This window comes from Callithrix jacchus, chromosome 6 (genome assembly GCF_049354715.1).
Source record: "Callithrix jacchus isolate 240 chromosome 6, calJac240_pri, whole genome shotgun sequence".
NCBI classification, from domain to species: domain Eukaryota; kingdom Metazoa; phylum Chordata; class Mammalia; order Primates; family Cebidae; genus Callithrix; species Callithrix jacchus.
The window spans coordinates 18524959-18552385 of NC_133507.1; the positions used below are offsets into that span (position 1 = coordinate 18524959).

At 51.4% G+C, this 27427-nt stretch overlaps 2 protein-coding genes, 2 long non-coding RNA genes and 1 other non-coding gene across 16 annotated transcripts in view; 3 read left to right on the forward strand and 2 right to left on the reverse strand.

Moving 5' to 3' along the window:
- The window catches only part of POLG (DNA polymerase gamma, catalytic subunit), an 18753-nt gene extending 17919 nt beyond the window's left edge, over positions 1–834 (reverse strand). For 4 of the 6 annotated variants that reach the window (XM_017973301.4, XM_002749138.5, XM_078326733.1 and 1 more), the window contains exon 1: positions 674–834. The gene's annotated coding sequence lies outside the window, so the exon portion shown is untranslated. Of the gene's footprint in view, positions 1–541 lie in introns of all 6 variants that reach the window. The other 2 variants (XM_078326732.1, XM_078326731.1) reach the window with 1 other exon arrangement.
- Positions 639–5151, forward strand: LOC128932322 (uncharacterized). Its single transcript, XR_008482013.2, has 3 exons — positions 639–997; positions 1643–1814; positions 4619–5151. It is a non-coding gene; the product is annotated as an uncharacterized LOC128932322 (long non-coding RNA).
- Positions 1066–1138, forward strand: TRNAR-UCG (transfer RNA arginine (anticodon UCG)). The gene has a single exon. It is a non-coding gene; the product is annotated as a tRNA-Arg (tRNA).
- LOC144576585 (uncharacterized) lies at positions 1921–24728 on the reverse strand. Of its 2 annotated transcripts, XR_013518632.1 has the most exons (3): positions 23727–24728; positions 20131–23572; positions 1921–4486 (listed from the first exon to the last, which is right to left on the reverse strand). XR_013518632.1 is itself a non-coding variant. In XM_078326739.1 (2 exons), the coding sequence occupies exons 1-2, from the start codon at positions 24190–24192 to the stop codon at positions 23547–23549; spliced, it is 492 nt and encodes a 163-aa protein (XP_078182865.1). In that variant the 5' UTR covers positions 24193–24728; the 3' UTR covers positions 12538–23546. The 2 variants fall into 2 exon arrangements, 1 of the variants encoding a protein (XP_078182865.1); XM_078326739.1 differs by lacking the exon at positions 1921–4486 and having other exon boundaries at positions 12538–23572.
- The window catches only part of LOC118154474 (uncharacterized), a 158799-nt gene continuing 155201 nt past the window's right edge, over positions 23830–27427 (forward strand). For 4 of the 6 annotated variants that reach the window (XR_013518655.1, XR_013518664.1, XR_013518674.1 and 1 more), the window contains exon 1: positions 23830–26884. This is a non-coding gene — a long non-coding RNA (uncharacterized LOC118154474). Of the gene's footprint in view, positions 27249–27427 lie in introns of all 6 variants that reach the window. The other 2 variants (XR_013518681.1, XR_013518680.1) reach the window with 2 other exon arrangements.

A 27427-nucleotide genomic window follows, 5' to 3' on the forward strand; every position in this document is an offset into this window, starting at 1 on the left:
TTGAGCCTTTACTGCGTCCCCGGCCCTGCGCCAGGGGCTTCAGGTACATTTTCTGTTGTTAACCCTCAAAACTTGGGAAACATCAATACCCCGCCTGGGGAAACGGGGTCAACGCAGCTCCGTCAGTGACCCAAGTGAGGAAGCCGAGGGCAGAGAGTAAGGGCGCAGACTCTGGAGAAGGGCGACGCGGGCTCGAACCCGCTTCTGGCTCTCTGGAGCTGTGCGACCTTGGGCAAGCTCCTCAGGCCCCGACAGCCTACTCCGTGAAATGGGGTTACGAATTCCACCTGTCACGCAGGGCTGCTGTGTGGGTGACACAAGCGCCTATGTCGCGCGGCCCTGCTCCAGGCAAGCGCTCTGCAAACCCCGGCTGCCATGAGCGCGACTGGCGCGGCCCGAGGGCCTAACGTCGAGAAGGGCCGGCGCCGGGATTCGAACCCCAAGGGTAGGCCGCCGTCTCTTGGGACCCCCACTTTCGCCCAGACCCCGGCCCAGCCGGCCGAAGGCGACCACCCCCGTGCGCCCCGCCGCCCGCCCGCACCCGACAGCGCCGCCGCGGTGCGCCCTGGGACCAGCCGCCGCCCTGTTCCGGGCCTCGCTCCCTGACTGAAGAGGGAGGGGCCGCGCCGCCGCTCAGCGACCCAGCCTCCCCGCCGCTGAACCCGCCGGAAACCTCGGTCCGCACGGTGCTTCTCGGCCTGCGGCTCCACGGGCCCCGAGTCCACGGCGCGGCGTCCCCCTCGCGCGGCCTACGCAGCCTCGGGGTGGCGTGAGGCCTCCGCCCGGCCGGTACGCCTAGCTGGCAGCCGCAACTTCCCGTCTGCGCCCGGCTCCGTCCCGCGGCGGCCCGAGAGGCAAGCTTGAGACTCCCAGCGCGACCAATAGGAGGGCAGCCAATGGAGCGGTCCGCCCGCAGGGGGAGAAGGGGGACTTCCGGGCGGGCCCTCCCCGCAGAACGCTGGGAACCAAAGGCCAATCTCCCCTTCTCAAGGAGCAGGTGGGTTGGTCCCGAGCGAGCCCGCGGGTGGAGGAGATATATTATGGGTTGCCGCAGGGATTCCCGGCGGCCGCGTGGCCTAATGGATAAGGCGTCTGACTTCGGATCAGAAGATTGCAGGTTCGAGTCCTGCCGCGGTCGTGAGAGGATTATAACTCACTTTTAGTTTATTCACCGTTAAGAATGAAGTATGGGAACTATATGGTAGTAGTTGCCGATTCTCACCCCACTTCAAAGATGTGGGAACCCCAAAATCTGCGGAAGTGAAGACTCCCATCCGCCACGCCCAGCAGGTACCTGTGAGATTGCCTGCTTATGTTTCTCCGCACTGGCACTTTTCTAAAATGTACCAGGTCTCGCACAGCCCGACACAGGTGGAGGAGAGTGGAGAGGGAGGGGCATCCTATACGGAAGACTCAATTTATACTCAGTAGCCAAGGGTTGGGGCTTGCAGCTGAAGCGACTCTCCCTCCCTCGCCCAGCCCGTGCTGCTTGCTGGTCCGGAGCAATTCTGATGGGTTAAAACGCTGTTTTTCTTGGGACCTGAATCTGTCCGCAGACGCTAGCCTCAACCCGCAACACAGCTGGAGCTAGTCCCGCTGTTAGGCTTTCTCCAGTCTCGGCATCCGTCTTCTGTTGCTACAGGTGCTCCCAATCTCTTGGCGCCCGGGGGTCTGTGAACGGCAGTGAAGTGCACGCGGAATAAGGTCTACGTGATTAGCCACAACCTGGGGCTTGGGGTCTAGAGGCCCAGCTGTACGGGTGAAAATTCAGGCCTCCTCGAAAGTCTGCCACTACCGTCCAGCGTGGATGCCAGGTACAGACTTGAGACACTGACTCCAACTCGCACCTGCTACCGCCACCTGGAGAGCAGCATTGAGCCCTGGTGCCTTCTATTTAAATATGAAATATTTTCCGTACACTTTTCTAGATGTACTTAATATACACAGCGTTTTAATGTTTGTGTTTTGTTTTGCCAAAAAAAAAAATCAGAAACTCATCTCTTTTTTTTTTTCACGTAGCTGTTGACTTTTACAAAATAAGCTGAGAGGCTCTCAGCTTAAATCAGGGAGTCCCTGAATGGGGAAAACATTTTCATCTTGTTTCTTTGAACGTCCTAATGATACTTAGCATTTCCTCCAATTACGAGCATAGGCAGTCAGCTACAGTGGTATTACATGTGACTTTGTCCCTCCAGCAACCACAGATATTTTCATAATTCATTATAGGTGCTGCACATTTTTCAAAATTTGCACTCATCTGTACTTCAAAATAACAGTAGTTACTAGGCTGCTGCTAAATCTGTTAATCAGCTCACCTATTTGTTCTAATAGGTCAATGCCTTTGGTATTCTTTGTAATCATGTATGGTTTATGTTCTTGAAAACACTATTCTTCCATATAACCAAAAACTGCCTGTACCCCAAAAACTATTGAAATAAAAATAAAAATTAATAATAAAACAATAAAAACACTACTCTAGGCCAGGCACAATGGCTCACGCCTGCAATCCCAGCACTTTGGGAGGCCAAGTTGGATGGATTGCCTGAGCTCAGGAGTTCAAGATCAGCCTGGCCAACATGGTGAAACACCATCTTTTCCAAAAAATAAAAAAATTAGCCTAGTGTGGTGGCACACGCCTGTAATCCCAGCTATTGAAGAGGTTGTGGCAGGAGAATCGCTTGAACTGGGGAAGCAGAGGTTGTAGTGAGCAGAGATAATGATACTGCATTCCAGCCTGGGCAACAGAGTGAGACTCCATTCCCCACCCCCACACACACACCCACAAAAGATTCTAAGAAGGTGTCTATAACTCCGAAAAGCTAAGAGCCCCTGGCCCAACTGTCCGCAGAGGCTTCTGTTACCCAGCCTGGCTGGCCTCCACTGAGATTCAGTCTCAGGAGATCTCCATCAAGATACTGCTCCTCCCATAGGCTACTTCAGGCTAGCCTGGTCCGCTGGCCCCAGAATTAGAACCTTCAACAAGGACAAAACTGGTTGATATTGATTCCTGCTGAGAGGGTGCCTGGAGGCCTGCATCCTTCCTGCCAAGCTACATTTTGTTTGCAGGCCTTTCTGAGACCAGCTTCTCCACTTCTCCTACCTCCTTTTCTAGGAGCTCCCCCACATCGTTCTAGAAAAGTCTGTCTCTGATAGTAGTACCTGAGAAACAGTTACATTTTCCCACAATTTCCTGGACCTCTCCCCTAACAGAGCAAGAGGCAACGTTCATGAGGACCACCTGTCTTCATCAAAACACTGTACTTTTTTTTCCTTCTGAGATAGGCTCTCGCTCTGTTGCCCAGGCTGGAGTGCAGAGGCACAATCTTGGCTCACTGCAACCTCCACCTCCTGGGTTCAGGCAGTTCTCGTGCTTCAGCCTCTGGAGTGGCTGGGATCACAGTTGTATACACCATGTGCGCCTAATTTTTGTATTTGTTTTTGTTTGCTTGTTTGTTTTTGAGACAGAGTCTCGCTCTGTCACCCAGGCTAGAGTGCAGTGGCACGATCTCAGCTCACTGCAGCCTCCACCTCATGGGTTCGAGTGATTCTCCTGCCTCAGCCTCCAGAGTAGCTGGGATTACAGGTGCCCACCACCACACACAGCTACTTTTTTGTATTTTTAGTAGAGATGGGATTTCGCCATATTGGTCAGGTTGGTCTTGGACTCCTGAGCCCGGATGATCCACCCACCTCTGCCTCCCAAAGTGCTGGGATTACAGGTGTGAGCCACCGCGCCCAGCCATAATTTTTGTATTTTTAGTAGAGACGGGGTTTCACTATGTTGGCCAGGCTGGTCTGGAACTCCTGGCCTCAAGTGATCCACCTGCCTCAGCCTCCCAGAATTCTGGGTTTACAGGCGTGAGTCACTGCACCGGGCTAGAACACCCTGTCCTGTACTTTCAAAATTTAGTTGCTCAACTGTAACTAAATGATGATTTGTTAAAATCTCCCCCTTCCACTGCTGTAATGCTGAAAGGGACTGACCTTGTGTCTCGTTTTGTGCTCAGTTCTGGGACCTGGCTGCAGCTTGGTAATAACCGGCACTTGCTGGCTGCCAGGTGCTGTTCTAAGGGCTCACCTCACACATGTCAGCTAAGTGAGTCCTCACACGGACCCTTTGGATAGAGGTACTGTTATTATCCCCTTTCACCCATGAGGAAACTGAGGCACAAAGAGGCAAAGCAGCTTGCCTGAAGCCCTATGGCTGGTCATTGGTAGGGCTGGGATTTGAATTCCTGGAAACCAGGATCTCAGCAACTCCTCTATACGGTAAACGCTGGCCGACGATCTCAGGGGAGGAACCTGCTCCACGGCTGTGTGCCAGGTGCTGCATATGCAGGTGATACGGTCTCCCACATCACCGCTGCTGTCGAAGTAAGGGGCTCTCAGGTGTCAGCCTGCTCCTCCAGGGTCCCTCTCATGCGCTCACTTCCTGGTGACTTTCATGGTCTTCTCTCACGTTTACCAAGCCCAGCTCCAGCAATTTCTGCCACAGACAGAAAATATCACTGCTCTTCCTTTATCAACTGCTACCACTTCCAAATGAATGGTCTAGAGCACCATTTTATTTCACCCTTTCAACGACCTCATAAAGTAGGTGCTATTATTCATTTTACAGAGAAGAGAAGAAAGACTCTAGGAAGAAGTGTGAAGCATGGTGGCTGATGCCTGTACTCCCAGCACTTTGGGGGGCCAAGGCAGGAAAATAGCTTGCGGCAGGAGTTCAAGATGAACCTGGGCAACTTAGCAGACCCCCATCTCTAAAATGAAGAAGTTCTTCTTTTAATTGTATGAGTGTGGTGGTACCTATCTGTAATTCCAGCTACTCAGGAGGCTGAGATGGGAGGATCGCTTGAGCCCAGCAGTTCTACTCTAGCTTGGACAATATAGCAAGACCCTCATCTCTTAAAAAATGAAAAATAAAACTTTAAAAAGAAAAAAAGAGAATGTGTCCTCATGACCTATGTGTGAAATCCAGGATGATAGGCATAGACTGTTTTCAAAACATGCTTCATATTTTGGGGGGGAATAATTGGTTCCATCAACTCCACATAGTCTAAGAACAGGCCAAAAGGAAATTAAAATGCAAATAATTTTTTGATGATTGGGAAGCTTCCTGATGGGAAGAAACTGTACCCTGTCATGTGTCTATCTGGCAGGCAGAGACAGACGTCTGTCGTTCTTATCCCCACCCCAATTTGTCTCTCCTTAGCTCCTGACAAAGGCTCCTGGCCCAGGGACTTAGGGACAAAGCTTATTAACTAAGTTGAGCCAATGAGGACACTCCACTAAAAAAATGCACAGTATTCCCTTCATATCATCAAATATCCAGTCAACATTGAAATTGCCAATGGCAAGAGCATCTTTTTGCTTTAGCTAGTTTGAGCTGGATTTCCTGTCACTTGTGATGGAAAGAGCTCTCACTGATTGAGGGCTTATTAAATATTTGCTAAACAAATGAATGAGCTTTTTGAAATAAAGTCTTCAGCTAAATTTCACAGAAGGAAATTTCACTGAGATGAGACTAGCAAGGCTGTAGGTGAGTCTTAGATTTGCAAAATGCTTTGTGGCTTGTTGTTTGCAACTGCTCATGATATTACCTCAGCTCCACAACAGTCTATGATACTGGAGGTATCTATGACACAGGTAAGTATTTTCAAAGGAAATGTGATGTATTTCTGCCCTAAATTGAAAACTCCTGTCACTTATCATACATGCAATTGAAATGTAGACAACTTCTTATAACTATACGATATGGAATTTGGAATTTAGATATTAAAATGTATAACATACATGTGATATATCATTTAATTTAATGTGTAAAATAAAAATAACAATTACTACTAAGAAAGTCAACCAGCTTACAAAAAGTCGTACCTAAATGTAAGTTCTTTGGTCAGAAGAATGACACTTTCTGACCAATGTGCAATAAGGGGATATCCATTAATGTCTCATAGTTTAAGACAAAGATAGGCTGGGCCCAGTGGCTTACGCCTGTAATCTCAGCACTTTGGGATCTCAGCACTTTGGGAGGCTGAGGCAGGCGAGTCTTGAGGTCAGGCATTCGAGATCATCCTGGCCAACATGGTGAAATCCCTTCTGCACTAAAATTACAAAAAAATTAGCTGGGCGTGGTGGCACACACCCATAGTCCCAGCTACTCAGGAGGTTGAGGCAGGAAAATCACTTGAACCCGGGAGGCGGAGGTTGCAGTGAGCCGAGATTGTGCCACTGTAAACCAGTTTGGGTGAAGGAGCAAGACTCCATCTTAAAAAAAAAAAAAAAAAAAAAGACAAAGGAGAGTTTCTAAGTCAATAAGACAATTTAATTTTGAAAATATTGGCCGGGCGCAGTGGCTCAAGCCTGTAATCCCAACACTTTGGGAGGCAGAGGCGGGTGGATCACTAGGTCAAGAGATCGAAACCATCCTGGTCAACATGGTGAAACGCCGTCCCTACTAAAAACACAAAAAAATTAGCTGGGCATGGTGGCACATGCCTGTAATCCCAGCTACTCAGGAGGCTGAGGCAGGAGAATTGCCTGAACCCAGGAGGCGGAAGTTGCGGTGAGCCGAGATGGTGCCATTGCACTCCAGCCTGGGTAACAAGAGCAAAACTCCGTCTAAAAAAAAAAAAAAAAAAAGAAAAAGAAAAGAAAATATTGATGTAAACCCCAAGAATCTCAGTCTACATGTGTATGTCACCAGAAAAGGCAAAAAGAAAAAACAAAATTAAACTGCCATCTCTGATATATTTTTGCATATATTAAACAAATATTGATTTCTAGTAGCAACATTTCTATAAATTACTCAAAAAAGTTCCAATAAGAGTGGACACTGGGCCACATGTGGCGGCTCACACCTGTAATCCAAGCACTTTGGGAGGCCGAGGCAGGCAGATTGCCTGAGCTCAGGAGTTTGAGACCAGCCTAGGCAGCATGGTGAAACCCATCTCTACTAAAAATAAAAAAAAAAAAAAAACCCAGCCAAGCATGGGGGTGCATGCCTGTAGACCCAGCTACTTGGGAGGCTGAGACATGAGAATCGCTTGAACTTGGGATGTAGAGGTTAGAGGTAGAGGTTGCAGCGAGCCAAGATTGCACCGCTGCACTCTTGCCTGGGTGGTAGAGTGGGACTCTGTCTCAGAAAATAATAATTAAAAAAAAAAAAAGAATGGACACTCAAAGTCCAGGCTTGGTGGCTCACAGCTGTAATCCTAGTACTTTGGGAGGCTGAGGCAGGAGAATTGCTTGAGGCAAGGCGTTCAAGTCCAGCCTGGGCAACAGAGTGAGACCCCATCTCTACTAAAAATAAATTTTTAAAATAATGGTTTAAAAGTTAAAAAGAGTGTATTGTGGCCAAAACATTTACAATAAAATTTTTTTTTAAAAAAGGAAAAAAAATTAAAAGAGTGGATACTTGAATACAAAGATCCATTCTGGAAGCATGTCATTGGCAGTGTGTCCTTCAGAGAGAAGGGCTGAACCTTCAGTTTCTGAATGACTAAAACATCCATGGGTTCTGAGCCCTGGCCAGGGCCTTGTGGCCTGTTTCACCAGCTGCAAAATTGCACATTCCACATCCTGACCTATTAGCTCCCAGCCAGGCCCAGTCCAGCCCAGCACTGCCCGTCAAAGACAGCCTTGGCTTCCAGCCTTGACCTACAACTGCTGCCTGGGGCCTGCTGCAGATGGCAGATGGGTTTTTTGCAATTTTTTTTTTTTTTTATCACAGGAGCTTTTCAGCTCAAAACATCAGCTGAGTGTAAATGGGGTGAAAAGAAGTGTATATTTCTCTCTCACAGAGCCCTTTCTTTTGAGGAATATATTGGGCTAAACTCTTGGGGTTAAGAACTTTTGTGGAAATGGTATTGTCCTCCTGTTGAAAGGGGAAACGCCCCATCCTATCCCAGGAAGAAAAAGTATAAAGTTATCCAAGCAATGGAGGAAAACAAGAGCAACCCTCTGTGAGCAGGTATTCACACGTTAGGGAATATCATCTCCTGCATTCTGTATCTGGAAGCAAATAGCCAAATTCTATTTTTGTTTAATTATCAGGGCCTGGAGGAATGATTCTGTATTTTTTTCTTCAGAGAAAATGATGGACATGTTTGGTCATTACAAAGTGTCATTCAGTTTGAATTGGTCCATATTTATTACCCAGTTTGTTCCAGAAAGGCTTTGAGGCGGCAGAGGTGAGTTGTGATCACATAATCGTGACTGTCTGAACATAAAGCAGGGAAGCAGCTCAAGCTATCTGGTGGGATCCTGCCAGGAGGTGTAGCAGGGCCTGCCACTCCCACAAGCCCCACCACCCAGGAATCTGGCCATGCTCCCCCTGGCCACAGCAGGCTGGACCCAGGCAGGTGCCTGATCAAGGTAGGCATAGGCTGGCCAGGCTTGAGGGAGACCAGACATCCACAAGCGAGGCTTGGCCACTAGGGCTGATCCAAAGCAGATGGTGACAGAGCATCCCTTCTGTATATTACCTTCTTTTGAGAACTGTGAGAAGGGACCCTGGCCATTCTCATCTGAGAGGACAGGATGCCCAGGGTCACCGGAGCTGCTGCTGTACCATGTGGCAATGAGGAGGCTGGCAGGACATCCTAGCCATGGAAGCACAGGGGGTTCTCCCCACAGTACTTGGAGCATTAGCGTGATGCCAAGTTAGCAGTCCCAGGAGTGGCTGGGATGGTGGCCAGGGTCACTGCTTTGCAAGAGGACCAGTTCTGTGGCGTTCTGGAAGTCGTTCTGGAGGCCCCACTGAGAACCCACCGTCTGGCCCTTCCAAAGGTTTGTAAGCACCTAATCTTCTGTGCTACGTCTCTGTATCACTGAACGTCTGGGAAGTTCTGTGTTTCCTGCAGGTGAATCCTGACTGGTTCCAGTGCCTGCCTCTGGGCTCCATTGTACCTTGTGCATGGATCTCAGGGACTGAGATTGTTTAACCTTCTCCCCCATCAAAGTGGGAGTTCCCTGAGGGCAGGGATTCTGCCTGGTTTCTCTTCTATCCCCAGAACCTAGCACAGGGCCTGCCCTGGGAGGTGAACAATCAGTATTTGTGAAATGAACAACCCCAGTAAGAATAAATTTCTTTTTCATCTCTGTATGTACCATTGTATCATTCAGAGTTCAGAGCAAGAACTAGGGAACAGTCTCAGATTTTTTTGGTTTGTTTTCATTTTTTTTTTTTTTCTGAGACCAAGTCTCACTCTGTTGCCCAAGTTGGAGTGCAATGGCGTCATCTTGGCTCACTGCAACCAACCTCCGCCTCCTGGGTTCAAGCAATTCTCCTACCTCAGCCTCCCGAATAGCTGGGATTACAGCCATGTGCTACCACACCCAGCTAATTTTTGTTTCTTTAGTAGAGACAGGGTTTCGCCATGTTGGCCAGGCTGGTCTCGAACTCCTGACCTCAGTTGATCCACCCACCTCGGCCTCCTAAAGTGCTGGGATTACAGGTGTGTGCAACTGCACCTGACCCGGCTGCTTTTGTTTGTTTGTTTTTAAAGAAAGAGCCTCTCTCTGTCACCCAGGCAGGAGTGCAGTGGTGCCTCCCAAGCAGCTGGGACTACAGGTGTGCACTACCATGCCAGATAAATGATTTTATTTTTTGAGAGACAGGAGTCTTGCTATGTTGTTTGGCTGATATCAAACTCCTGGCCACAAGTGATCCTGCCACCTCAGCCTCCTAAGGAGCTAGGATTCCAAACATATGCCCCTACACCCAGCTCATTCTGGTTATTTCAAGCAAGAAGAACCGTAATGCAGGGCTTGACCTACATAAATCAAGACAATTGGAAGGGCCAGAGGAGTGGACATCAGAGAGTGACACCACCACAGCTGTGATCCAGATCCAAAATCTGAAGGAAAGAAGGCCACTGTGGCTATGGCTACCACTGTTGCTGCCACCACACATGAAGCCAGGGACTAGAGAGTGAAATGTGGCGCTGGGCTACCCCAAACAGCCTTGTCAGCCAGAGCTTCCTGGTCTGTGCCAGGGCCACAGGAGTGTTCTCACAGGCGGAATCTTAAGTCACAGCCAGAGCCCTCGCTGCAAGGGCATCTGGGATATGTAGTTCTTTGCTTTCCACCACCTGTAATTCCTGGGGGAACAGAGGAGAAGGCAGGGATGGGGGCCAAGTTCCAATAGACAGTGTCTAGCAGGCATGGCTGTGCTGTTGTATCTGCATCTCTGCCAGGACATGTGTCGTCTCTGCCTGGCTTAGGGGCTGGGAATACATGCACTGGTTCCCGGCACTGGGAGCAGGGGCAGTTTCTTCATCACCTCTAGCCCGCCTGTGCCCAGAGTCGGGTCTATCCGAGAACAAGCGCTCCATTGGTGTTTCTGGCCAAGTTGCCATGTTTTCTGCTTTCTGCAAGGATGGGGACTCGGGCGAGGAGCTGCCTGGTTACCTCCTCTCCCTCCATTTTTAAAAAATAATCTTTTAATTTATTTTCCTTTTTAAAAATAGAGATGAAGTCTCACTATGTTGCCCAGGCTGGTCCCAAATTCCTGAATGCAAGTGATCCTCCTGCCTCAGCCTCCCAAAGTGCTGGGATGACAGGTGTGAGCCACTGTGCCCAGCCCTGGTGACCCCTGAAAACTGCCTGGAAACCACTGTCAACCTCTGACCCTGCTCCCAGGAGTTCAGAGGCCACAGGAAAGAGGGGCTGAATGCCAGCAGCTGAGGCCTAAACTGCCTCAGCTCAGGGACCAGCAGCATCTCGCAAAGCAGAGGGCCTGGGTTCGCGGGAGACAGGCCTTGCCCAGGCAGATGGAGGAGCTCTGGTGACCCTGCTGATGAAGCCTGGTGGTCCCAGACAAGGGGTGTGTCCAGTGTATGTGGCCCTGGGCTAGGCAGGTAGCCCCAGGAATCCAAAGGAAGAGAAGATGGGGATCAACCACTCCCCCCGCCATGGATTTGCAGAGAGACTCAGTGGCTCCAAAATGTCAACAAAGGCCACTGAGGTGTGGCCAGTGCCTGAGAGGCAGGGACAGCGACAGATAGCCAGCTGAGGACTGTGCCCCACTGCAAGGGTCAGAGAGCAAAGGTGGCTGCCCAGATCCACCCACATGGGCTCCTTACCCTTCACTCTGGAGGTAGCGGGGTCTGGTTGTCCCAGCTCATCCTCACCTGGGCTCCTGAGTGGACTATCTCTACCTGGCAGAGCCCAGACTCCATGACCCCTTCAAGACTGTCTAGCCTCCTGCCAGCCCGGGGTATAATGGGCCATGAAGAGGCCTGGGGATGGGGTAGTCATGGTCAGGCTGGAGCCCCCAAATCTGAACCCAAGCTCCACCAGGCAGGGACAGAGAGAGGAAGGCATGGTGGAAGCTGTCAGTGCACTGCCAGCCCCAGTCAGGGGCAGCAAGGAGGGTCACCAAGGCACTCTGCTGGGCTCACATGGGAAGACAAGGCTGGGGAGGGGAGGCTGGGCCCAACAAGGGGCAGGCACCCCAGGGCCAGATCTGAGCAACAAACTCTGGTTCATCATCTCCTCCATGGCCTCACCTCCACCCTGAAACTCTTGAAAGGAGCTCCAAAGTCTCCATCCCTCCCCAGAAACCCAAGAAACTGGCATCATTGATGTCTCTAGATGGTGGGACATGATCAAGGGGAGACGTTTGACTTAAAACCTACTGTGGCTTTCCAACTTTGAATTGTGAACTTTTTACCTATTCAAAAGCAATACATTATTTTTATATAATATATATATATTTTTAAAATAATATATTAAACTAAAACTTAAAAAAAAGGAGAAGTCTAGTGTAGTGGGCTCACACTAGTAATTCCAGCACTCTGGGAAGCTGAGGCAGGAGAATCACTTGAGGCCAGGCATTTGAAACCAGCCTGGGAAACAGATTGAGATCCCCATTTCTACAAAAATAAAAATAAAAAAAATATCCAGATATGGTGGCATGCACCTGTAGTCCCAGCTACCAGGGAGGCTGAGGTAGGAAAATCACTTGAACCTAGGAGATTAAGGCTGCAGTGAGCTATGATTGCACCATAGCTGGACTACACTCCAGCCTGGGCAACAGAGCAAGATCCTGTCTCAAGGGAACAAAGAAAAGAACAGAAAGACTTCATCATCTCCCCCTCTCATTGTTCCCCCTCCACCCAGGAAAGCCAGGTAGAATCTCTCCACTCTTTTTTCTCCATGTTCCAACAAACATCAAAACACACATACAGAAGGCTTTCTTTTTTCTTCTTTTTTTCTTTTTTTTTTTTTTTGAGATGGAGTCTTGCTCTGTCACCCCGGCTGAAGGGAAGTAGCACAATCTCAGCTCACTGCAACCTCAGCCTCCCAGGTTCAAGGGATTCTTGTGCCTCAGCCTCCCAAGTAGCTAGGACTACAGGCACAAGCCTCCACACCCGGCTAATTTTTGTATTTTAAGTAGAGACAGGGTTTCACTCTGTTGTTTCACCATGTTGGCCAGGCTGGTTTCAAACTCCTGACCTCAAGTGATCCTCCCATTTTGGCCTCCCAAAGTGTTGAGATTACAGCCATGAGCCACTGCACCTGACCCAAAGGCCTTTTTAAAAGCTTTATTTATTTACTTATTTCAAATATGGGATCATCCAATACTCTGTATTCTTTAACTGACAGCTATCATTCAACTGAATATCATGGACATCCCTGACTGATGAATAAACAGTCAGTTCTCATTATTTGCTGTAGTCACGGTCTCTAAAGTCTCCATGAACATTGAATGAGCAAACATGGAAGCATCGTTCCTAGAGGAAATACACAGTTAGGTTCCTGTGAGCCTCTGCTCACCACATTTCAATCAACTAGATCACATAACCTTGTGTTATATGTGTTTCCATTTAAAGGCACCTTATTTACTACATACTGTTGATTCATTAACATTGAACTCACAGCCAACAGTGCTATAACTTATGCCTGAATGAAGCTAATCTAACATACATATTTTCTCTGTAAGGACATCACAGCCTTCTTGCGCTTGGGAACTCTAGACAGCACTTCAGCACTGTGCTTCGAGGCTCTGTTAAACAGCAGAACCACCAACAAGAAGCACAAATATGTGAAAAGCATGGTCTGGAATAGACTGCAGCAAGAGAGGATGCTCTTCTCCATCCCTGGGTCTGGCTAGAGGTCCTGAGGGAGTTAGGTCCTTGCCAAAGAGGGGTAGAGCCTGTGGTCAAGTGGAGGTTTCTGAAAGAAATGAGTCTGAATCCTGGCTCCAACTGTTTAAACTGTGACCAAATTTAATTTGACCTTAGGTCTCTTTAAGGGGCGAGGTATTTGCCAGACAGTTTAGCAGTATTAGTAATTATTATTACTGTTATTGCAGACTTTACAAAATTTCAGAAGGTTTTCAAAGCTAACATGAAAATAGCCTTCAGGGCCAGACATGGTGGCTCATGAACTATAATCCCAGCACTTTGGGAGGCCAAGGAAGGTGGATCACTTGATCAGGAGTTCAAGACAAGCCTGACCAACATGGTGAAACCCCATCTCTACCACAAAAATTAGCTGGGCATGGTGGTGGGTGCCTGTAATCCTAGTTACTCAGGAGGCTGAGGCAGGAGAATCGCTTGAACTCTGGAGGTGGAGGTTGCAGTGAGCTGAGATTGTGCCACTGCACTCCAGCCTGGGCAACAGACCAAGATTCTGTCCAAAGAAAGGAAGGAAGGAAGAAGGGAGGGAGGGAGGGAGAAGTAAAGAAAAGAAAAGTAAAGAAAGAAAATAGCCTTCTGACTGTAGCCCTCACCATTCGGCAGGCCAGCCTGGGCTGTTTGATTCCCACTTAGACCCAAGCTGGCCCTTGCAACCATCTATCCCCCAACCCACATGGATAAAAAAAGAGAAGAGAATTCAAACCTTCCATAAGCCCATCACCCAAAGATAACCACTGCTAACATTTTGGTGAGGGCAATTTATGATGTTTTATATTTGTAATGCTCAGCTTGCACCATGCACCCCCAAACCTGTATTTCTCATCTGAACCATGATGTGATTGTTTTTCTGTGGCAATGCAGGATGCCTTAGACAGTAATGTTTGTCACTGCCAGGACATGGAGTCTGTTTTCTGCTTATTTATTGCTGCACATGGCCTCCCTCACCCCAGATGGTTTCTGCAGATCCATGTGCTCTAAGGTGATGACTAACCCGCAAGCAGGGCTGGCAGCCACCTCTGTGGCACAGAAGGGTGGCATCGCTGAGTTTCGATTTAGCTGAGACAGAACACCCACGGATGCCACCTGCACAGGCTGCCGGGAACATGGCTCTGATTTACACCACAAAATCCCTCCTAATCTAGAGCTATCCTGTCTCTAGAATAAAGGCTTTGGACAGATGGAAACTGAGCTTTGAAGAGATGGATATTCTGACTCACCCTAGCTTGCAGTGAGATGATACCCACTCCTGACCCGGCTGGCCTGACCCAGAGTGGGGACAGGGCAGCAGAAATGCAGCAGGACAGACCCTCCCTCCCCAGCCAGACTGAAATAGGGGCTGAGTCAGTCTGGTGCAGCCTGTGCTTCCAAGAGAAAGGCAGGACTTCATGGCTAAAAGGAGTATGAGGGAGCTGGGCACAGGAGAGTGTGTGGTCAGAACATATCAGCAGGTCCCTTGGGAAGAGAGGGGTCAAAACAACCTTTCAGAAAGGATGGTGGTGGGGACTTCGGCCAGTGGGTAGGAGGGTGCCGGTGATCCAATGATTCCATAACCCAGTGGCAGCTGAGAGACCCAGTGATCTGATGATCCCATGACCCCATGACTCTGTGGGCCTGGAACACACACTTGGGGAAATAGATGGAGATGGTGTTTGTGTCGTAATAATTCCTGTGCTCCCAAACCCACACTGGCCCCAGCAGGCTGCAGTTCACCAGCCAAGGTGGAACATGGGTTGGGATGGTGCCCATCTCTTATAGGCTAAATCGTGTCCCCCCACCTCAGTTTGTGTGTTACAGTCGTAACCTCCAGAGTTAGTACCTCAGAGCATAACAGTATTTGGAGATAGGCTCTTTAAAGAAGAAATTAAGTTAAAATGAGGTTGTTAGGGTGGCCCTAATCCAGTATGACTGGTGTCCTCCGTAGAAGAAGAGGAGATTTGGACACAGACACACATAGAGGGAAAAGCAGGTGAAGACCCAGAGAGAAGATGGCCTCTTATAAGCTGAGGAGAGAGTGCTTGGAAGAAGCCAGCCCTGCAGACACCTTGAGAATTGAGAGAAAACTCATTTCTGTTGTTTGAGCTACCCAGACCATGGTTTTCTCTCTCTGTCTCTTTTTTTTTTTTTGAGACAGAGTCTCACTCTGTTGCCTAGGCTGGAGTGCAGTGGCGTGATCTCGGCTCACTGCAACCTCCATCTCTGGGTTCAAGCAATTCTTTGCCTCAGCCTCCTGAGTAGTGGGGATTACAGGGGCCTGCCACCACACCCGGCTAAATTTTGTATTTTTTAGTAGAGACCTCCACCTCACAGGTTCAAGTGATTCTCCTGCCTCAGCCTCCCAAGTAGCTGGGATTACAGATGCCTGCTACCATGCCTGGCTAAATTTTTTGTATTTTTAGTGGAGACGGGGTTTCACCATGTTGGCCAGGCTGGTCTTGAACTACTGACCTTAGGTGATCTGCCCACCTCAGCTCCCCAAAGTGTTGGGATTATAGGCGTGAGCCACTGCGTCCTGACAGTGGTTCTTTGTTATGGCAGCCCGAGCCCACCCTCTCCTGCAGAGTATGGAGTATGCGTTTGAGTGGGAGAGAATCCTCAGCTGGGAAGTCAGGGGCATGTTCACTGATTCCACGCTCATTTCCCAGTGCCTACTATGTGCCCAGGACTGTGTGAGGCATGGAGGATATATGTGGCTGGACTGATGTGGTCCCTGACGGTATGTTCTGATCACCTGAGACAGCAAAATATGCTCAATCTTTAGCATTTGTCCCCCTTTACATAGGATGTGATTCATGATGATTGCTATTGTCTGAGGTGGTTGTAGAAGATGGCTAGAGCTGCCGGGAGCCTAAAGCCACCTGCTGGGTAGACAGCTGCTCACCTTGTTACCCCTTTGGGCCTTACCAAGCTTTTCCAGTGTCCTCTGCTGTGCATTCAGCCTCTGCTGGACACCCAGAGATGGCAGCAAGAGGCTCACTCAGGCTTTGGGACAACCGGTATCTCAGCTGTTTCTCTTATTGCCTTTTTTCTCTTTTGAGACAGGGTCTCACTCTGTCACCCAGGCTGGAGTGCAGTGGTGAGATCACAGCTCACTGCAGCCTCAACCTCCAGGGGCTCAAACAATCCTCCCATCTCAGCCTCCCGAGCAGCTGGGACTACAGGCACATGCCACCTTGCCACCTTACCTGGCTAATTTTTTGTATTTGTTGTAGAGACAGGGGTCTCACTTTGTTGCCCAGGCTGGTCTTAAACTCCTGGGCTCCTGCCTTGGCCTCCTGCCTTGGCCTCCCAAAGTACTGGGATTACATGTGCGTGCCACTTTTAACACCTGGCTCATCACCTTTAACAGACCTAGACGTCTCCTACTCTCCCACTCAGTTGCACACACCATTAAGAATCAAAGTCTTCTCCATCGGCCTCAGCAGAAGGAAAGGTTTTGCTTACTTTTACTTTCTTTTTTTTTTTTTTTGAGACGGAGTTTTGCTGTTGTTACCCAGATTGGAGTGCAGTGGCACAATCTCGGCTCACTGCAACCTCCGCCTTCTGGGTTCAGGCAATTCTCCTGCTTCAGCCTCCCGAGTAGCTGGGACTACAGGTGCGCACCACCATGCCCAGCTAATTTTTTTTTTTTTTAGTAGAGATGGGGTTTCACCTTGTTGACCAGGAGGGTCTCAACTTCTTGACTTTGGGACCCACCTGCCCCGGCCTCCCAAAGTGCTGGGATTACAGGCGTGAGCCACCGCGCCCGGCGCTTACTTTTACTTTCTATAGGTGTACTGCATAAACAATGCAGAATTTCATTTTTCCACAAAGGAAATTATACCTCAACGTAGGATTTTTTTTTTTTTTTAAACAGAGTCTCACTTCCATCACCTGGGCTGGAGTTCAGTGTGCTCACTGCAACCGCCACCTTCTGGGTTCAAGCAATTCTTCTGCCTCAGCCTCCCAGCTAGCTGGGATTACAGGGCCACCATGCCCAGCTAATTTTTGTATTTTCAGTAGAGATGGGGGTTTTGCCATGTTGGCCAGGCTGGTCTTGAACTCCTGACCTCAAGTGATCTGCTCGCCTCAGCCTCCCAAAGTGCTGGGATTACAGGTGTGAGCCACCATGCCTGGCCAGGATTTTTATTTTTTTATTTTTATTATTTTTATTTTTTTCTCACTCTGTTGCTCAGGCTGAAGTGCAGTGGTGTGATCATGGCTCACTGCAGCCTCCATCTCCAGGACTCAAGCAGTTCTCCTGCCTCAGCCTCATGAGTAGCTCAGACTACAGCACGTGCCACCACACCTGGCTAGTTTTCTCTTTTAAATCTTTTGGGTCTCACTCTTGCCCAGGCTGGTCTCAAACTCCTGGCCTCAAGCAATCCTCTGCCTCAGCCTCCCAAAGTGCTAGAATTACAGGCATCTGACTGGACTTTTCTTTTTTTTTTTGAGACAGAGTCACCCAGGCTGGCATGCAGTGGTGTGATTTCGGCTCACTGAAACCTCCACTTCTCAGGTTCAAGCAATTCTCCTGCCTGAGCCTCCCAAAGTAGCTGGGATTACAGGCACCCACCACCACGCCCAACTAATTTTTGTATTTTTAGTAGAGATGGGGTTTCACCATGTTGGCCAGGCTGGTCTCAAACTCCTGACATCATGATCCTCCCACCTCTGCCTCCCAAAGTGCTGGGATTACAGGCGTGAGATACCGCACCCAGCCCAGACTTGGTTCGCAGGATCCAGAAGGCAGAGGATGCAGTGAGCTGAGATCACACCACTGTACTCCAGCCTCGGCTACAGAGTGAGACTCCATCTCAAAAAAAAAAAACAAAACAGGTTCTGATATGCATCGTCACCCTTAATTCCTCTCCCTTGGCAATATGCATCCCCTTTGGGGGTAAGGACCAGGGTACTTGTGAAGGGCGCCCTCTGGAGTTTTGCAGTTCCCAACCTGTGGTGCCTCTGGCTCAGGAGGCAACCCCAGCTGAACACCGTTGCTGTACAAGCTGTCAAAGCTGGACCTGTCCCAGCGTGGGGTTGCTGCAGTCACTAAGACAAGCAGCGATGTCTGCAGAGAGGGAGCGTACCTGCCAGGCTCCTTCTGAGGACAGAGCAGGAACCTGAAAACTTACTTCAGGCCCGAGGGTGGTATCCAAACCTTGGTTGGTATCCTGTGGCCTTAGCCAGGAGGGTCACTGTACTCACTGAAAGGGATACAAAGGCAGCCAAGTTATAAGGATTTGGCAGAGACAGAAAACTGAGGCATGAAAATAGGAGATGGAGACCAACATCCACTGAAGGGTAGAACCTGAGGAGGGTGCAGCATCAGGTTAAGTGCCCAGCACACAGGCTTTGACGCAGTTGCCAAAGCCCCAGATGGCCTGCAGCCTGGGGGCATCCCCGCCTGGTTCACCCACACTCTTGGTTCTGCTTACACACCTCCAGCAACAGAGAGCTCACCACCTCTGCAGGAAACCCATCTCCTAATTGGGTAAATCAGGTTACTGAAGATCTCAGACAACTAATAGGAGCCAATGATTAACATGGATTGATCACCTACTTGCAGGCATTATTCTCAGTGTGTCTAAGAGTTGTCCCTTTTAACCCTCTCAATAACCCTGTGAGGAGGGGACTACCACTAGCCCCATTTTACAGATATGAAAACTCAGCCTGTAATCCCAGCACTTTGGGAGGTCGAGGCGGGTGGATCATGAGGTTAAGAGATTGAGACCATCCTGGTCAACATAGTGAAGCCCTGTCTCTACTAAAAATACAAAAAATTAGCTGGGCATGGTGGCACGTGCCTGTAATCCCAGCTACTCAGGAGGCTGAGGCAGGAGAATTGCCTGAACCCAGGAGGCAGAGGTTGCGGTGAGAGATCGCGCCATTGCACTCCAGCCTGGGTAACAAGAGTGAAACTCCGTCTCAAAAAATAAAGAAAGAAAGGAAAAAAAGAGAAAACTCAGATAGGTTCAGGCATGGTGGCTCATGCTTGTAATCCCAGCACTTTGGGAAGCTGAGGCAGGCTGATCACTTGAGGTCAGGAGTTCCAGACCAGCCTGGCCAACAGGATGAAACCCTGTCTCTACTAACAGCACAAAAATTATCAAGGCATGGTGGTGCATGCCTGTAATCCCAGCACTTTGGGAGCCATGGTGGGCAGATGACTTGAGGTCAGGAGTTCAAGACCAGCCTGGCCAACAGGGTGAAACCTAGCTTCTACTAGCAATACAAAAACTGGCCAGGCATGGTGGTGCACGTCTGTAATCCCAGCTACCCAGCTACTGGAGAGGCTGAGGCAGGAGAATCACTTAAACCCTGGAGGCAGAGGTTGCAATGAGCCGAGATCGTGCATTGCACTCCAGCCTGGGTGACAGAGTGAGACTCCATGTCTCAAAAAACAAAAGAAAAGAAAAGAAAAAGAAAAAACCCCTCAAGTACAAAAAAGTTATCAGTTGGCTTAAGTCTCACATGAAGTAAGCAGTGGGTAGAATGGGAGTCAGGAGATGAGAACATTGGTCTCAGGCTCACAGTCACCAGTGAAGCTGCTGGGAAAATCCAGCCCCACCCTCCTGGGCAGGTTCCAGGCAGGTCAACTCTTCTCCATGGAGACAGAAGGAAAGGCTCTGGAGTTGGCCCTCTGCTCTACTGTCCCATGGCCTCTGCTCAGCTGCTCAGCTGGGGCCTGGGGAAGCAGGCCTGTCCTCAGTGAGCCTTTAGGATGTGTTCCTGCTGTTTACTTGTGGGTCCCTGGGTGCTGGTTGCTACTCTCCTCTAATCTCCCTTCACTACCTACACTGCCCGGACCTGACGGCCTCCTATGGTGAACCCCATCAGCTGCTAGCAACCTAAAGCCTACCGTGGCGTAGGACATATGTGAGTCAGGGTGCTCCAGAGAAACAGAACCAATAGGGTGTGTATCTGTGTGTGCGTGTGTGTGTGTATGTGTGTGGAGAGAGAGAGAGAGAGAGGGAGAGAGATTTATGTCACATAATTGACTCACCCAATTTTGGGGGCTCTGGAAATTCCAACAAGAGTGGACTTTGTTGTCTTAAGTTCAGAAGCAATCTGGAGGCAGAATCTCTTCCTCTTTGGGGGATCTCTGTCTTTTCTTTTAAGGCTTCACTTGATTGAATGAGGCCTACCAAGTTATGGGGATTAAGATACTTCATTCGAAGTCTGCTAATTTAAATATTAATCACATCTAAAAAATACCTTCACAGCAACATCTAGACCGGTGTTTGATCAAACAGTTGGGCACCACAGCCACGTTGACACAGGAAATTAACCAGCACAGGGCGGTTCTGGCTTTTGGAGTGACCCCATGCTGTTCTGCTTGCTCTCTGAAGGTTCCGGATTCTGGAGTGACCCCATGCTGTTCCGCCAGCTCTCTGAAGGTTCCGGATTCTGGAGTGACCCCATGCTGTTCCGCCAGCTCTCTGAAGGTTCCGGATTCTGGAGTGACCCCATGCTGTTCCGCCAGCTCTCTGAAGGTTCCGGATTCTGGAGTGACCCCATGCTGTTCCGCCAGCTCTCTGAAGGTTCCGGATTCTGGAGTGACCCCATGCTGTTCCGCCAGCTCTCTGAAAGTTCTGGCTTTTGGAGTAACCCCACACTGTTCGACCCACTCGAAGTTCGACCCACCCTAGAAGTTCAGGCTTCTAGGGTGACCTCATGCTATTCCACCCATTCTCTCACAGAAAGTTCCCGCTTCTGGAGTGACCCCATGCTGTTGTGCCTTTTCTCTCAAGGGTAGTTCCGGCTTCTGGAGTGAGTGACCTCACACTGTTCCGCCTGCTCTCTCATGAGGAAGTTCTGGCTTCTGGAGTGACCCCACACTGTTCTGCCCACTCACCCACAAGGAAGTTCCGGCTTCTGGAGTGACCCCATGCTGCTCTTCCTGCTCTCTCACAGGAAGTTCCGACTTCTGGACTGACCCGATGCTATTCCGCCTGCTCTCTCACAGGAAGTTCCTGCTTCTTGAGTGACCCCACACTGTTCCGCTCGCTCTCTCATGGGACGTTCCAGCTTCTGGAATGACCCCATGCTGTTCTACCCGCTTTCTCATGGGGCAGTCAGGAGTTCAAGACGAGCCTGGCCAATATGGTGAAATCTCATCTCTACTAAAAATACAAAATTTAGCTGGGTGTGGTGGCACACACCTGTAGTCCTAGCTACTCAGGAGGTGGAGGCAGGAGAATTGCTTGAACCAGAGAGGCAGAGGTTGCAGTGAGCGAAGATCATGCCATTGCACTGCAGCCTGAGTGACAGAGTAAGACTCTGTCTCCAAAAAGGAAAAAAAAAAAAAAAAAAAAAAAGAGGCTTGCGATAAAGTCTGTTAAGTACTGGTCGGCTTGTGGATGATATAAAACTATTATTAAGAGCCAGTGAGGCAGTGTAACATAGTGGTTAGAAATTTGGACTGTGGGCTCCCATCCCATGCCAGTCACTGACTAGCTGTGACTTCAGGCAAATTGCTTAACCTCTCTGTGTCTGGGTTTTCCCATCTGGTGAATGAGGATAGTAAGAGCAGCTTTGGCATAAGCACAGCTGTGAAGATTAATAATAAAGTGCTTGGAGTCGTGTTTGGCACCACATACCCGCTCAGTAATCATTAACTGTTAGCAAATTCTCACCCTGTGCACAAATCTGAAAGATGCAAATCCTAAAACGTTTTAAACCTTAATCAATAAACTCATCATTCTGTGCTGGCATCCAAATGGATTGCAAACTGTGTTTGTCACAATTGCCACATGATGGCGTGCCTGCTGGTGGCTCTGGGGAAATTGAATTATGCCAGTTCTGAATGGTGCCAGGTCTTCAGGAGGCTGGTCACCATACGATATGCTAACTGTCCTGCAGTAAAGCCCAGGGACTGCTTCAGCGGGAAGACACACAGAGAAAGAGAGCCAGGCTTGGCAGAAGGGGGTTGCGGTCAGAGGGCTGGCAGGGGCAGAGGACAGAATCCTATGCAAAGCTGGCCAAGGGAAAGGAGCAAGACTCCCCTGCTAGGTAGGGGAGGAAGCCATCTGAGAAAGTCTCTCTCTTGCCCTGAGTCCTATGCCTTTTCTCTGCTAGCTTATTGACACACCTGCTCCATTCTCCCAGCTTCTTTGCCCCATCATCACCTGGGCTGACCATGGCACTGACTCCATGAGGCTGTTGAGCTCCCCCTGCCCACTGCAAACCTTCCCAGTTTGGGTTTCACTTCAGTGCTCAGGAGAGACCCTGGTAGGCTCAGGCTGGACCAGGGATTATCCCTCAGGGGTCAGCTGGCCATGCCAGCTTCAATTAATTGGGTGTCAGCGGGGGAGGGAGGATGAAAGATATACAAGCATGACCTCTTAGGTCCATCTGGTCTTTAGGTGATTGGAGAGGTCACCGTGGATATGTTTGGATCAGAAGGTTTCATGGAGGAGTGACATTCACCCAGGATCTGAAACACTCCAGGGAGGAGTATTCCATGCAGAGACACTCCAGGCACACACAGAGGCAGGAGCAGTGCAAGAGCACCACTTAAGGAAACGTTCTTGGGATGCCTGGGATGGTGGGACTGTCGGGTTCCTGAAGATGGGGGCAAGGCTCTTAGGGGCACAGGCCTTGGGGGGAGCTCGGATGCCTGTGAGAAACTTGTCGTTTTCCTGGAGTCAGAAGACCCTTACCGACAGATGTCAAGCAAGGAAGAGACAGGATCAGATTGGCATTTTAGAAAGGTCTGTCTCCAGCAGTGTAGATGGCATATTGGAGCCGGCTGAATTCTGAGGTGGAGCTCCAGTTAGAAGACTTCTTAAGTCATACAGGCAAGAAGAGAGAGATGGGGCTGGAGTGGCTGGGGTGGCATCTTGGCTCCGGGAGCTTCCAGCTGTGTGACCTTGAGCACGTTTCTTACCCTTTCTGAGCTTTATCCCTAGCGGGGCTGGCATCTAGCAGGAGCTCAGCACATATTTGTTGAGTGAATAAATGAATGAATGTCAGGAACCCATCGAAATGCATGGCCAGACCGAAGACAGACCACCATGCCACGCCTGAAAAGACGCGCCTGTCACTGGGCTGGGAGCCTGGGGAACATCTCCAGAACTTTCCAAATCCCGGGCCTTGTTCCCTCATCCCAACCTTACCTCCTACACATTGCCCACTGCAATTGGAATAAGGGATCTCCAGCCCTGATGAGAAAGGGCTTTTACTTCTTAATTTTTCTGAGGCCCTGAAGATACGAGAGGAACCCTGGGGAAAGGAAAGTCACTGAGACGGGGAGGGCGAGGCTGCGCACGGACTGGCTCTGCCCGGCTGCAAGAATCCACGGTAAGGTCCTGAACCTGCGCCGCCCTGTTCAGCCTCCAGAGACCCTTCCTGAAGGAGGCGCGGGTAACAGCGGCGCCCGTCTCAGGAGGAAGAGGAGGTGAGCGCCCACGCTGTCCTTCACTCTGTTTCCTGACCTGTAGGGGCTGAGAGGTAAAGAGGTGCCCGGTTGTCCTTCGACTACCGCATCTCCGTCCCCTCCACTCCGACACCAACCACCAAGCAGGCGCCCAGGCACCAACCGCGCCGCTTGGGTCCGGAATCTTTCCCACCTGCGGAGGCCGCCTCGGCCGCGCTCACCTGCAGCTCTTAGGGGCGCCCGCCAGAGTGCGCTGTTGGACCGGGCAGAGCCGCGCTGGGGGGAGGAAGAGCGGTGAGGGCAGCAGCGCCGACTGGAGGCCTCGGGACCGGCGGGGAGGACGCGGAGGACGCAGGCTGGAGCGTGGGAGACCTTCGGGAGTTCCTGCGTCCTCGGAGAGGCGGGGCGCGGTCCGGCCCGGTCTCGGGGGTGCGGAGACGACTGCCTCCGCCCCCTCAGGTCTGGAATCCCGCGGGACGGGGACGCGGCGGCGGCGGCGCGGGCTCGGCAGAGGTGCCAGGGGGCGCTAGTCGCTCCTTGTCGCCCATCCGGGCCGCTGCGGTTCCACCAGATCCCGCGTCCGGCGCCCTGCGCCTCGCAGTCCTGGCCGGGCGCTCGGAGACGGTGAGGCGGAGACGACCCGTTCTTCCACTGCCTCCTCGGCCCGCGGGAAGTGGCGCCCGCCATCCGGTGCTGCTCCTTCGCGCCCTGCACCCCCAGCCGCAACCTCTCTCGGGCCAGACCGCCAGGCGCTCCCGTCCCTGGTACCCGCGCCGGGCCCCATGGCTCCTCCGCGACTCCCGCCAGGAATTCAGCTTCTGGGAAGGTTTTGGCCGCTTCTCAGACTGGAGAAGGCAGGCCGGAGCAGAGGCCCGAGTGATTTCCAGAAGCCTGGTGACTGGGCGTCGATGTTCGCCCTGGACTCGGTGACCCAGTAACCCCAGAGCTGGAAGAGGGGCGAGGCTAGCGGCCTGGCGAGGAACCTGCAGTCGCCGAGAAAAGATACGCAGCAGCAAGCCAGCCTTTTCTGGACACTGGCTGTGGGAGAGCTGCACCGCTGAACCTCGCCTTTCCCGGGGCGCACAGCTCAGAGCTGAGCCCCTGGGGACTTCCACGCTCTGCGTCTCCCTGGGTCCTGAGGCTGGAGAGGAGGAGGCTGCAGGGGGAACTGAGCCTCCTCCCTACAGCCTCACCCTCGCACCCTGGAAGCCTGAGCCGGGACTGAGCCTCCTCCCCCCGGCCACACCCTGGCACCCTGGGAGCCTGGAACGTGCATCTGAGGCCGGAGCGACTCTTGCCTCTTTTCCAGTGAGCTGGGGGGAAATTCACCCTCCTGAGGAGATAAGCCTTCAAGGACGACGTGAGCGCGTTTGACGCAGGAACCGGCCGGCCCTCCCTGCTGTGCTATCCCCTGAAACTGATGGCTCCCTTTTCATTCCCCCAGCTCAGAAGAGGCTTGACCCTACTGGAAGCTTGAGGGCGCAGGCTGGGAGGAAAGAGAGGAACAGAAAGCTAGGCGGTGGGAGCAGCAGGAAAGCCGGAGAATTCGGAGGAAGGATGTAACTGGTTGTTCTTCCCCCGCCCGCATTCCTGAGGTTGGGGCTGCAGCCCCCTCAAAACCTGCCCTGCAGGTCCAAGTAGTACCCAGCGAACAAACAGTAGAATTTGGGCAGGACCCCAGGAGAGGCTTGCTGGGTGGGATAGAGCCCACAAGAATCATCCTAGGCTGCACCGCCCCCAGTCCCTCAAGGCAGAGAGAGACCCAAATAACCCCTGCGCGCGGATCCGCAGCTTTCTGTGACTCCAGAGGGTGGGAGCGGAGGGGACGGGAGGGGGGCCGCCGGCGCCTGGGCGAGAGAGGCGCGTCAATGGGCCGCAGGGGCCGGATCGGTGGCCTAATGGATTCAGGCCTGCAAGGCAGTGGCGCACCCGGCGGCCTGCCCGCGCTCTCAATAGCGGACAATGGAGTCCCGGGGTGACCTGAACAAAGAATTTGGAAGTAGTTAAACTGCAGAACACGTTCTGGGCCTGGGTGCCTCCTTTCAAAAGGAGCGCTGGGAGAAGAAAAGAAAGCGCTGGGGGGCGAAGGGGGTGAGAAAATGCCCAGGGGAAAAGTTGGTGGGTCGCCCTAGTTGCCGCCAGCTATCAGACGCCAGGAATTCAATAGGAAATGGGGGAGGGGTGGCCCAAGTCTCCCAGACCACAAGGAGAGTCAGAGAAAGTTCTCCAGGGACGGCTGGGGTTCCGAAGCAGGACTGAGCTTTCTCCCACCAACACACACACGGGCAAGAGAGCACCCCCGCCCCACCAACACACACACGGTCAAGGCCAGGAGAAGCTTCCCTCGAACTTTAGGGCTAGAACAGGGACCAGTGAGTGGAGAAGGTGTCTGGGCCCCTGTGTCTAGACCTCCATGGACTGCTTCCTTCCTTCCCTCCTCTAACAGGACTCTATGGACAGGTCTCCCTCTTTGAGCCCTTTCACAGAGCTTATTTTTGTTTTTCCTTCTCCATCCAGTTCAGAAAGACTGGGTTCTCTCACTCCACCCCTTCTTCACTCCCCACCCCACACAGCCAGCAATCTAGATTCTTCTATGAGAATATATATATTTTCTTTCAAAGTCAGTCCTCTGGGTGTAAAATAGAGGACCAATTATTATTTTATTTCTTTTTTCTGAATTTTCTAATTTTTTCACAATCAGCACAGCCACAATATAGGAAAAGAAGACATTTGAAAAGCAATCAGTTATACTGGTATCTAACTTAGAAGAGGAGGAACTTGAAAGACTGTGGAAACCAAAAGTGTAAATAAAATGACGGAATAAATGGTTAGGAGACTAGCCAGAAAAGAAAGGAGCGGTGGCTGCCACGTTCCTGGGAGGCGGTGCCTCTGGAATCTGAGAAAACGCTTCCTGGCCAGGAGGCTTTCCCTTGTGGGAGGCGCTTGGCTTGCAAGGGGTTAATAGTATTGCTCATGAACTTGGCCTGTCTGTCTGGCTCGTGATGAATGGTGAGACTCGCTGACAAGTTCAGCCTAGGGACCTCCCCGCTGTGGAAGTGGAAGAAGCACACACAAGTGGAGGGGACCCGGGGGGAGCCACCGGGGCGCGTGGTTCGGCGTGCCAGGCGCGCTGTTCTGCATGCTCTCTTGGCTCCTGTCTCCCTTCGGCTGATCACCTGCTCTCCTGAAGCTTTCCAACGTCATCCTGGAGCCCCAAAGTTTCCTGAGGCCTCCGCGTTGTGCGTCCCAGGACCCCTTGCCCGCCCCTGCGGGAAACGCGTAGCTGTAGGCAGCGGGACATCCGGAGCCGGCCCAGGGGAGGCCAGCTTCAGCATTTGGACAGCGGCTCCGGGGCGACGTCGGCCCAGCGAGTTTGCAGGTGCACAGCCTCTGGCAGACGGCGCGTGGGGGGCCGCGGGGCTGCCCTGGGTCTTGGAGAAGCAGGTCCCTGCCTGGAGGGCATCTCCAGCTCCGAATGGGACACCTTTCCTAGAGCTAAATGATCCCTTTTGAGCTCACACAGGGACCCCGGGACCAGCCAAACCAGCGTGGCTATCCCCAGCCTAACCAACACCTGTGCTTGGGGGGAAGATAAAACGCCCCCTTTCAGCCCAGAGGTGGATGCCCCTCATGCCTCAGCTCTCCATTCTTCCCAAAGCAGCCCAGATCTCTGAGTCTGGAGCCGCCGGAGAGGCTTCAAACCCGCTGCTTGCCACCACCTCCCAGGTCTTTGGTGGCTCCGGGTGAGTCTGGCGGCGCGGGGAGAAGATGGGGGACAAATGGCGTTGCGACTCCCCGGGAAAAGCTAGAAGGCAATCGGGGCGTGGGGAGGAAAGGCCAGGGCACACGGCTGGGTGCCCCTCGCAGCCTGCCTCCGCCCCCTCCATTCCGCACTGGTCGGGGTGAACGGAGGGGGGGCGGG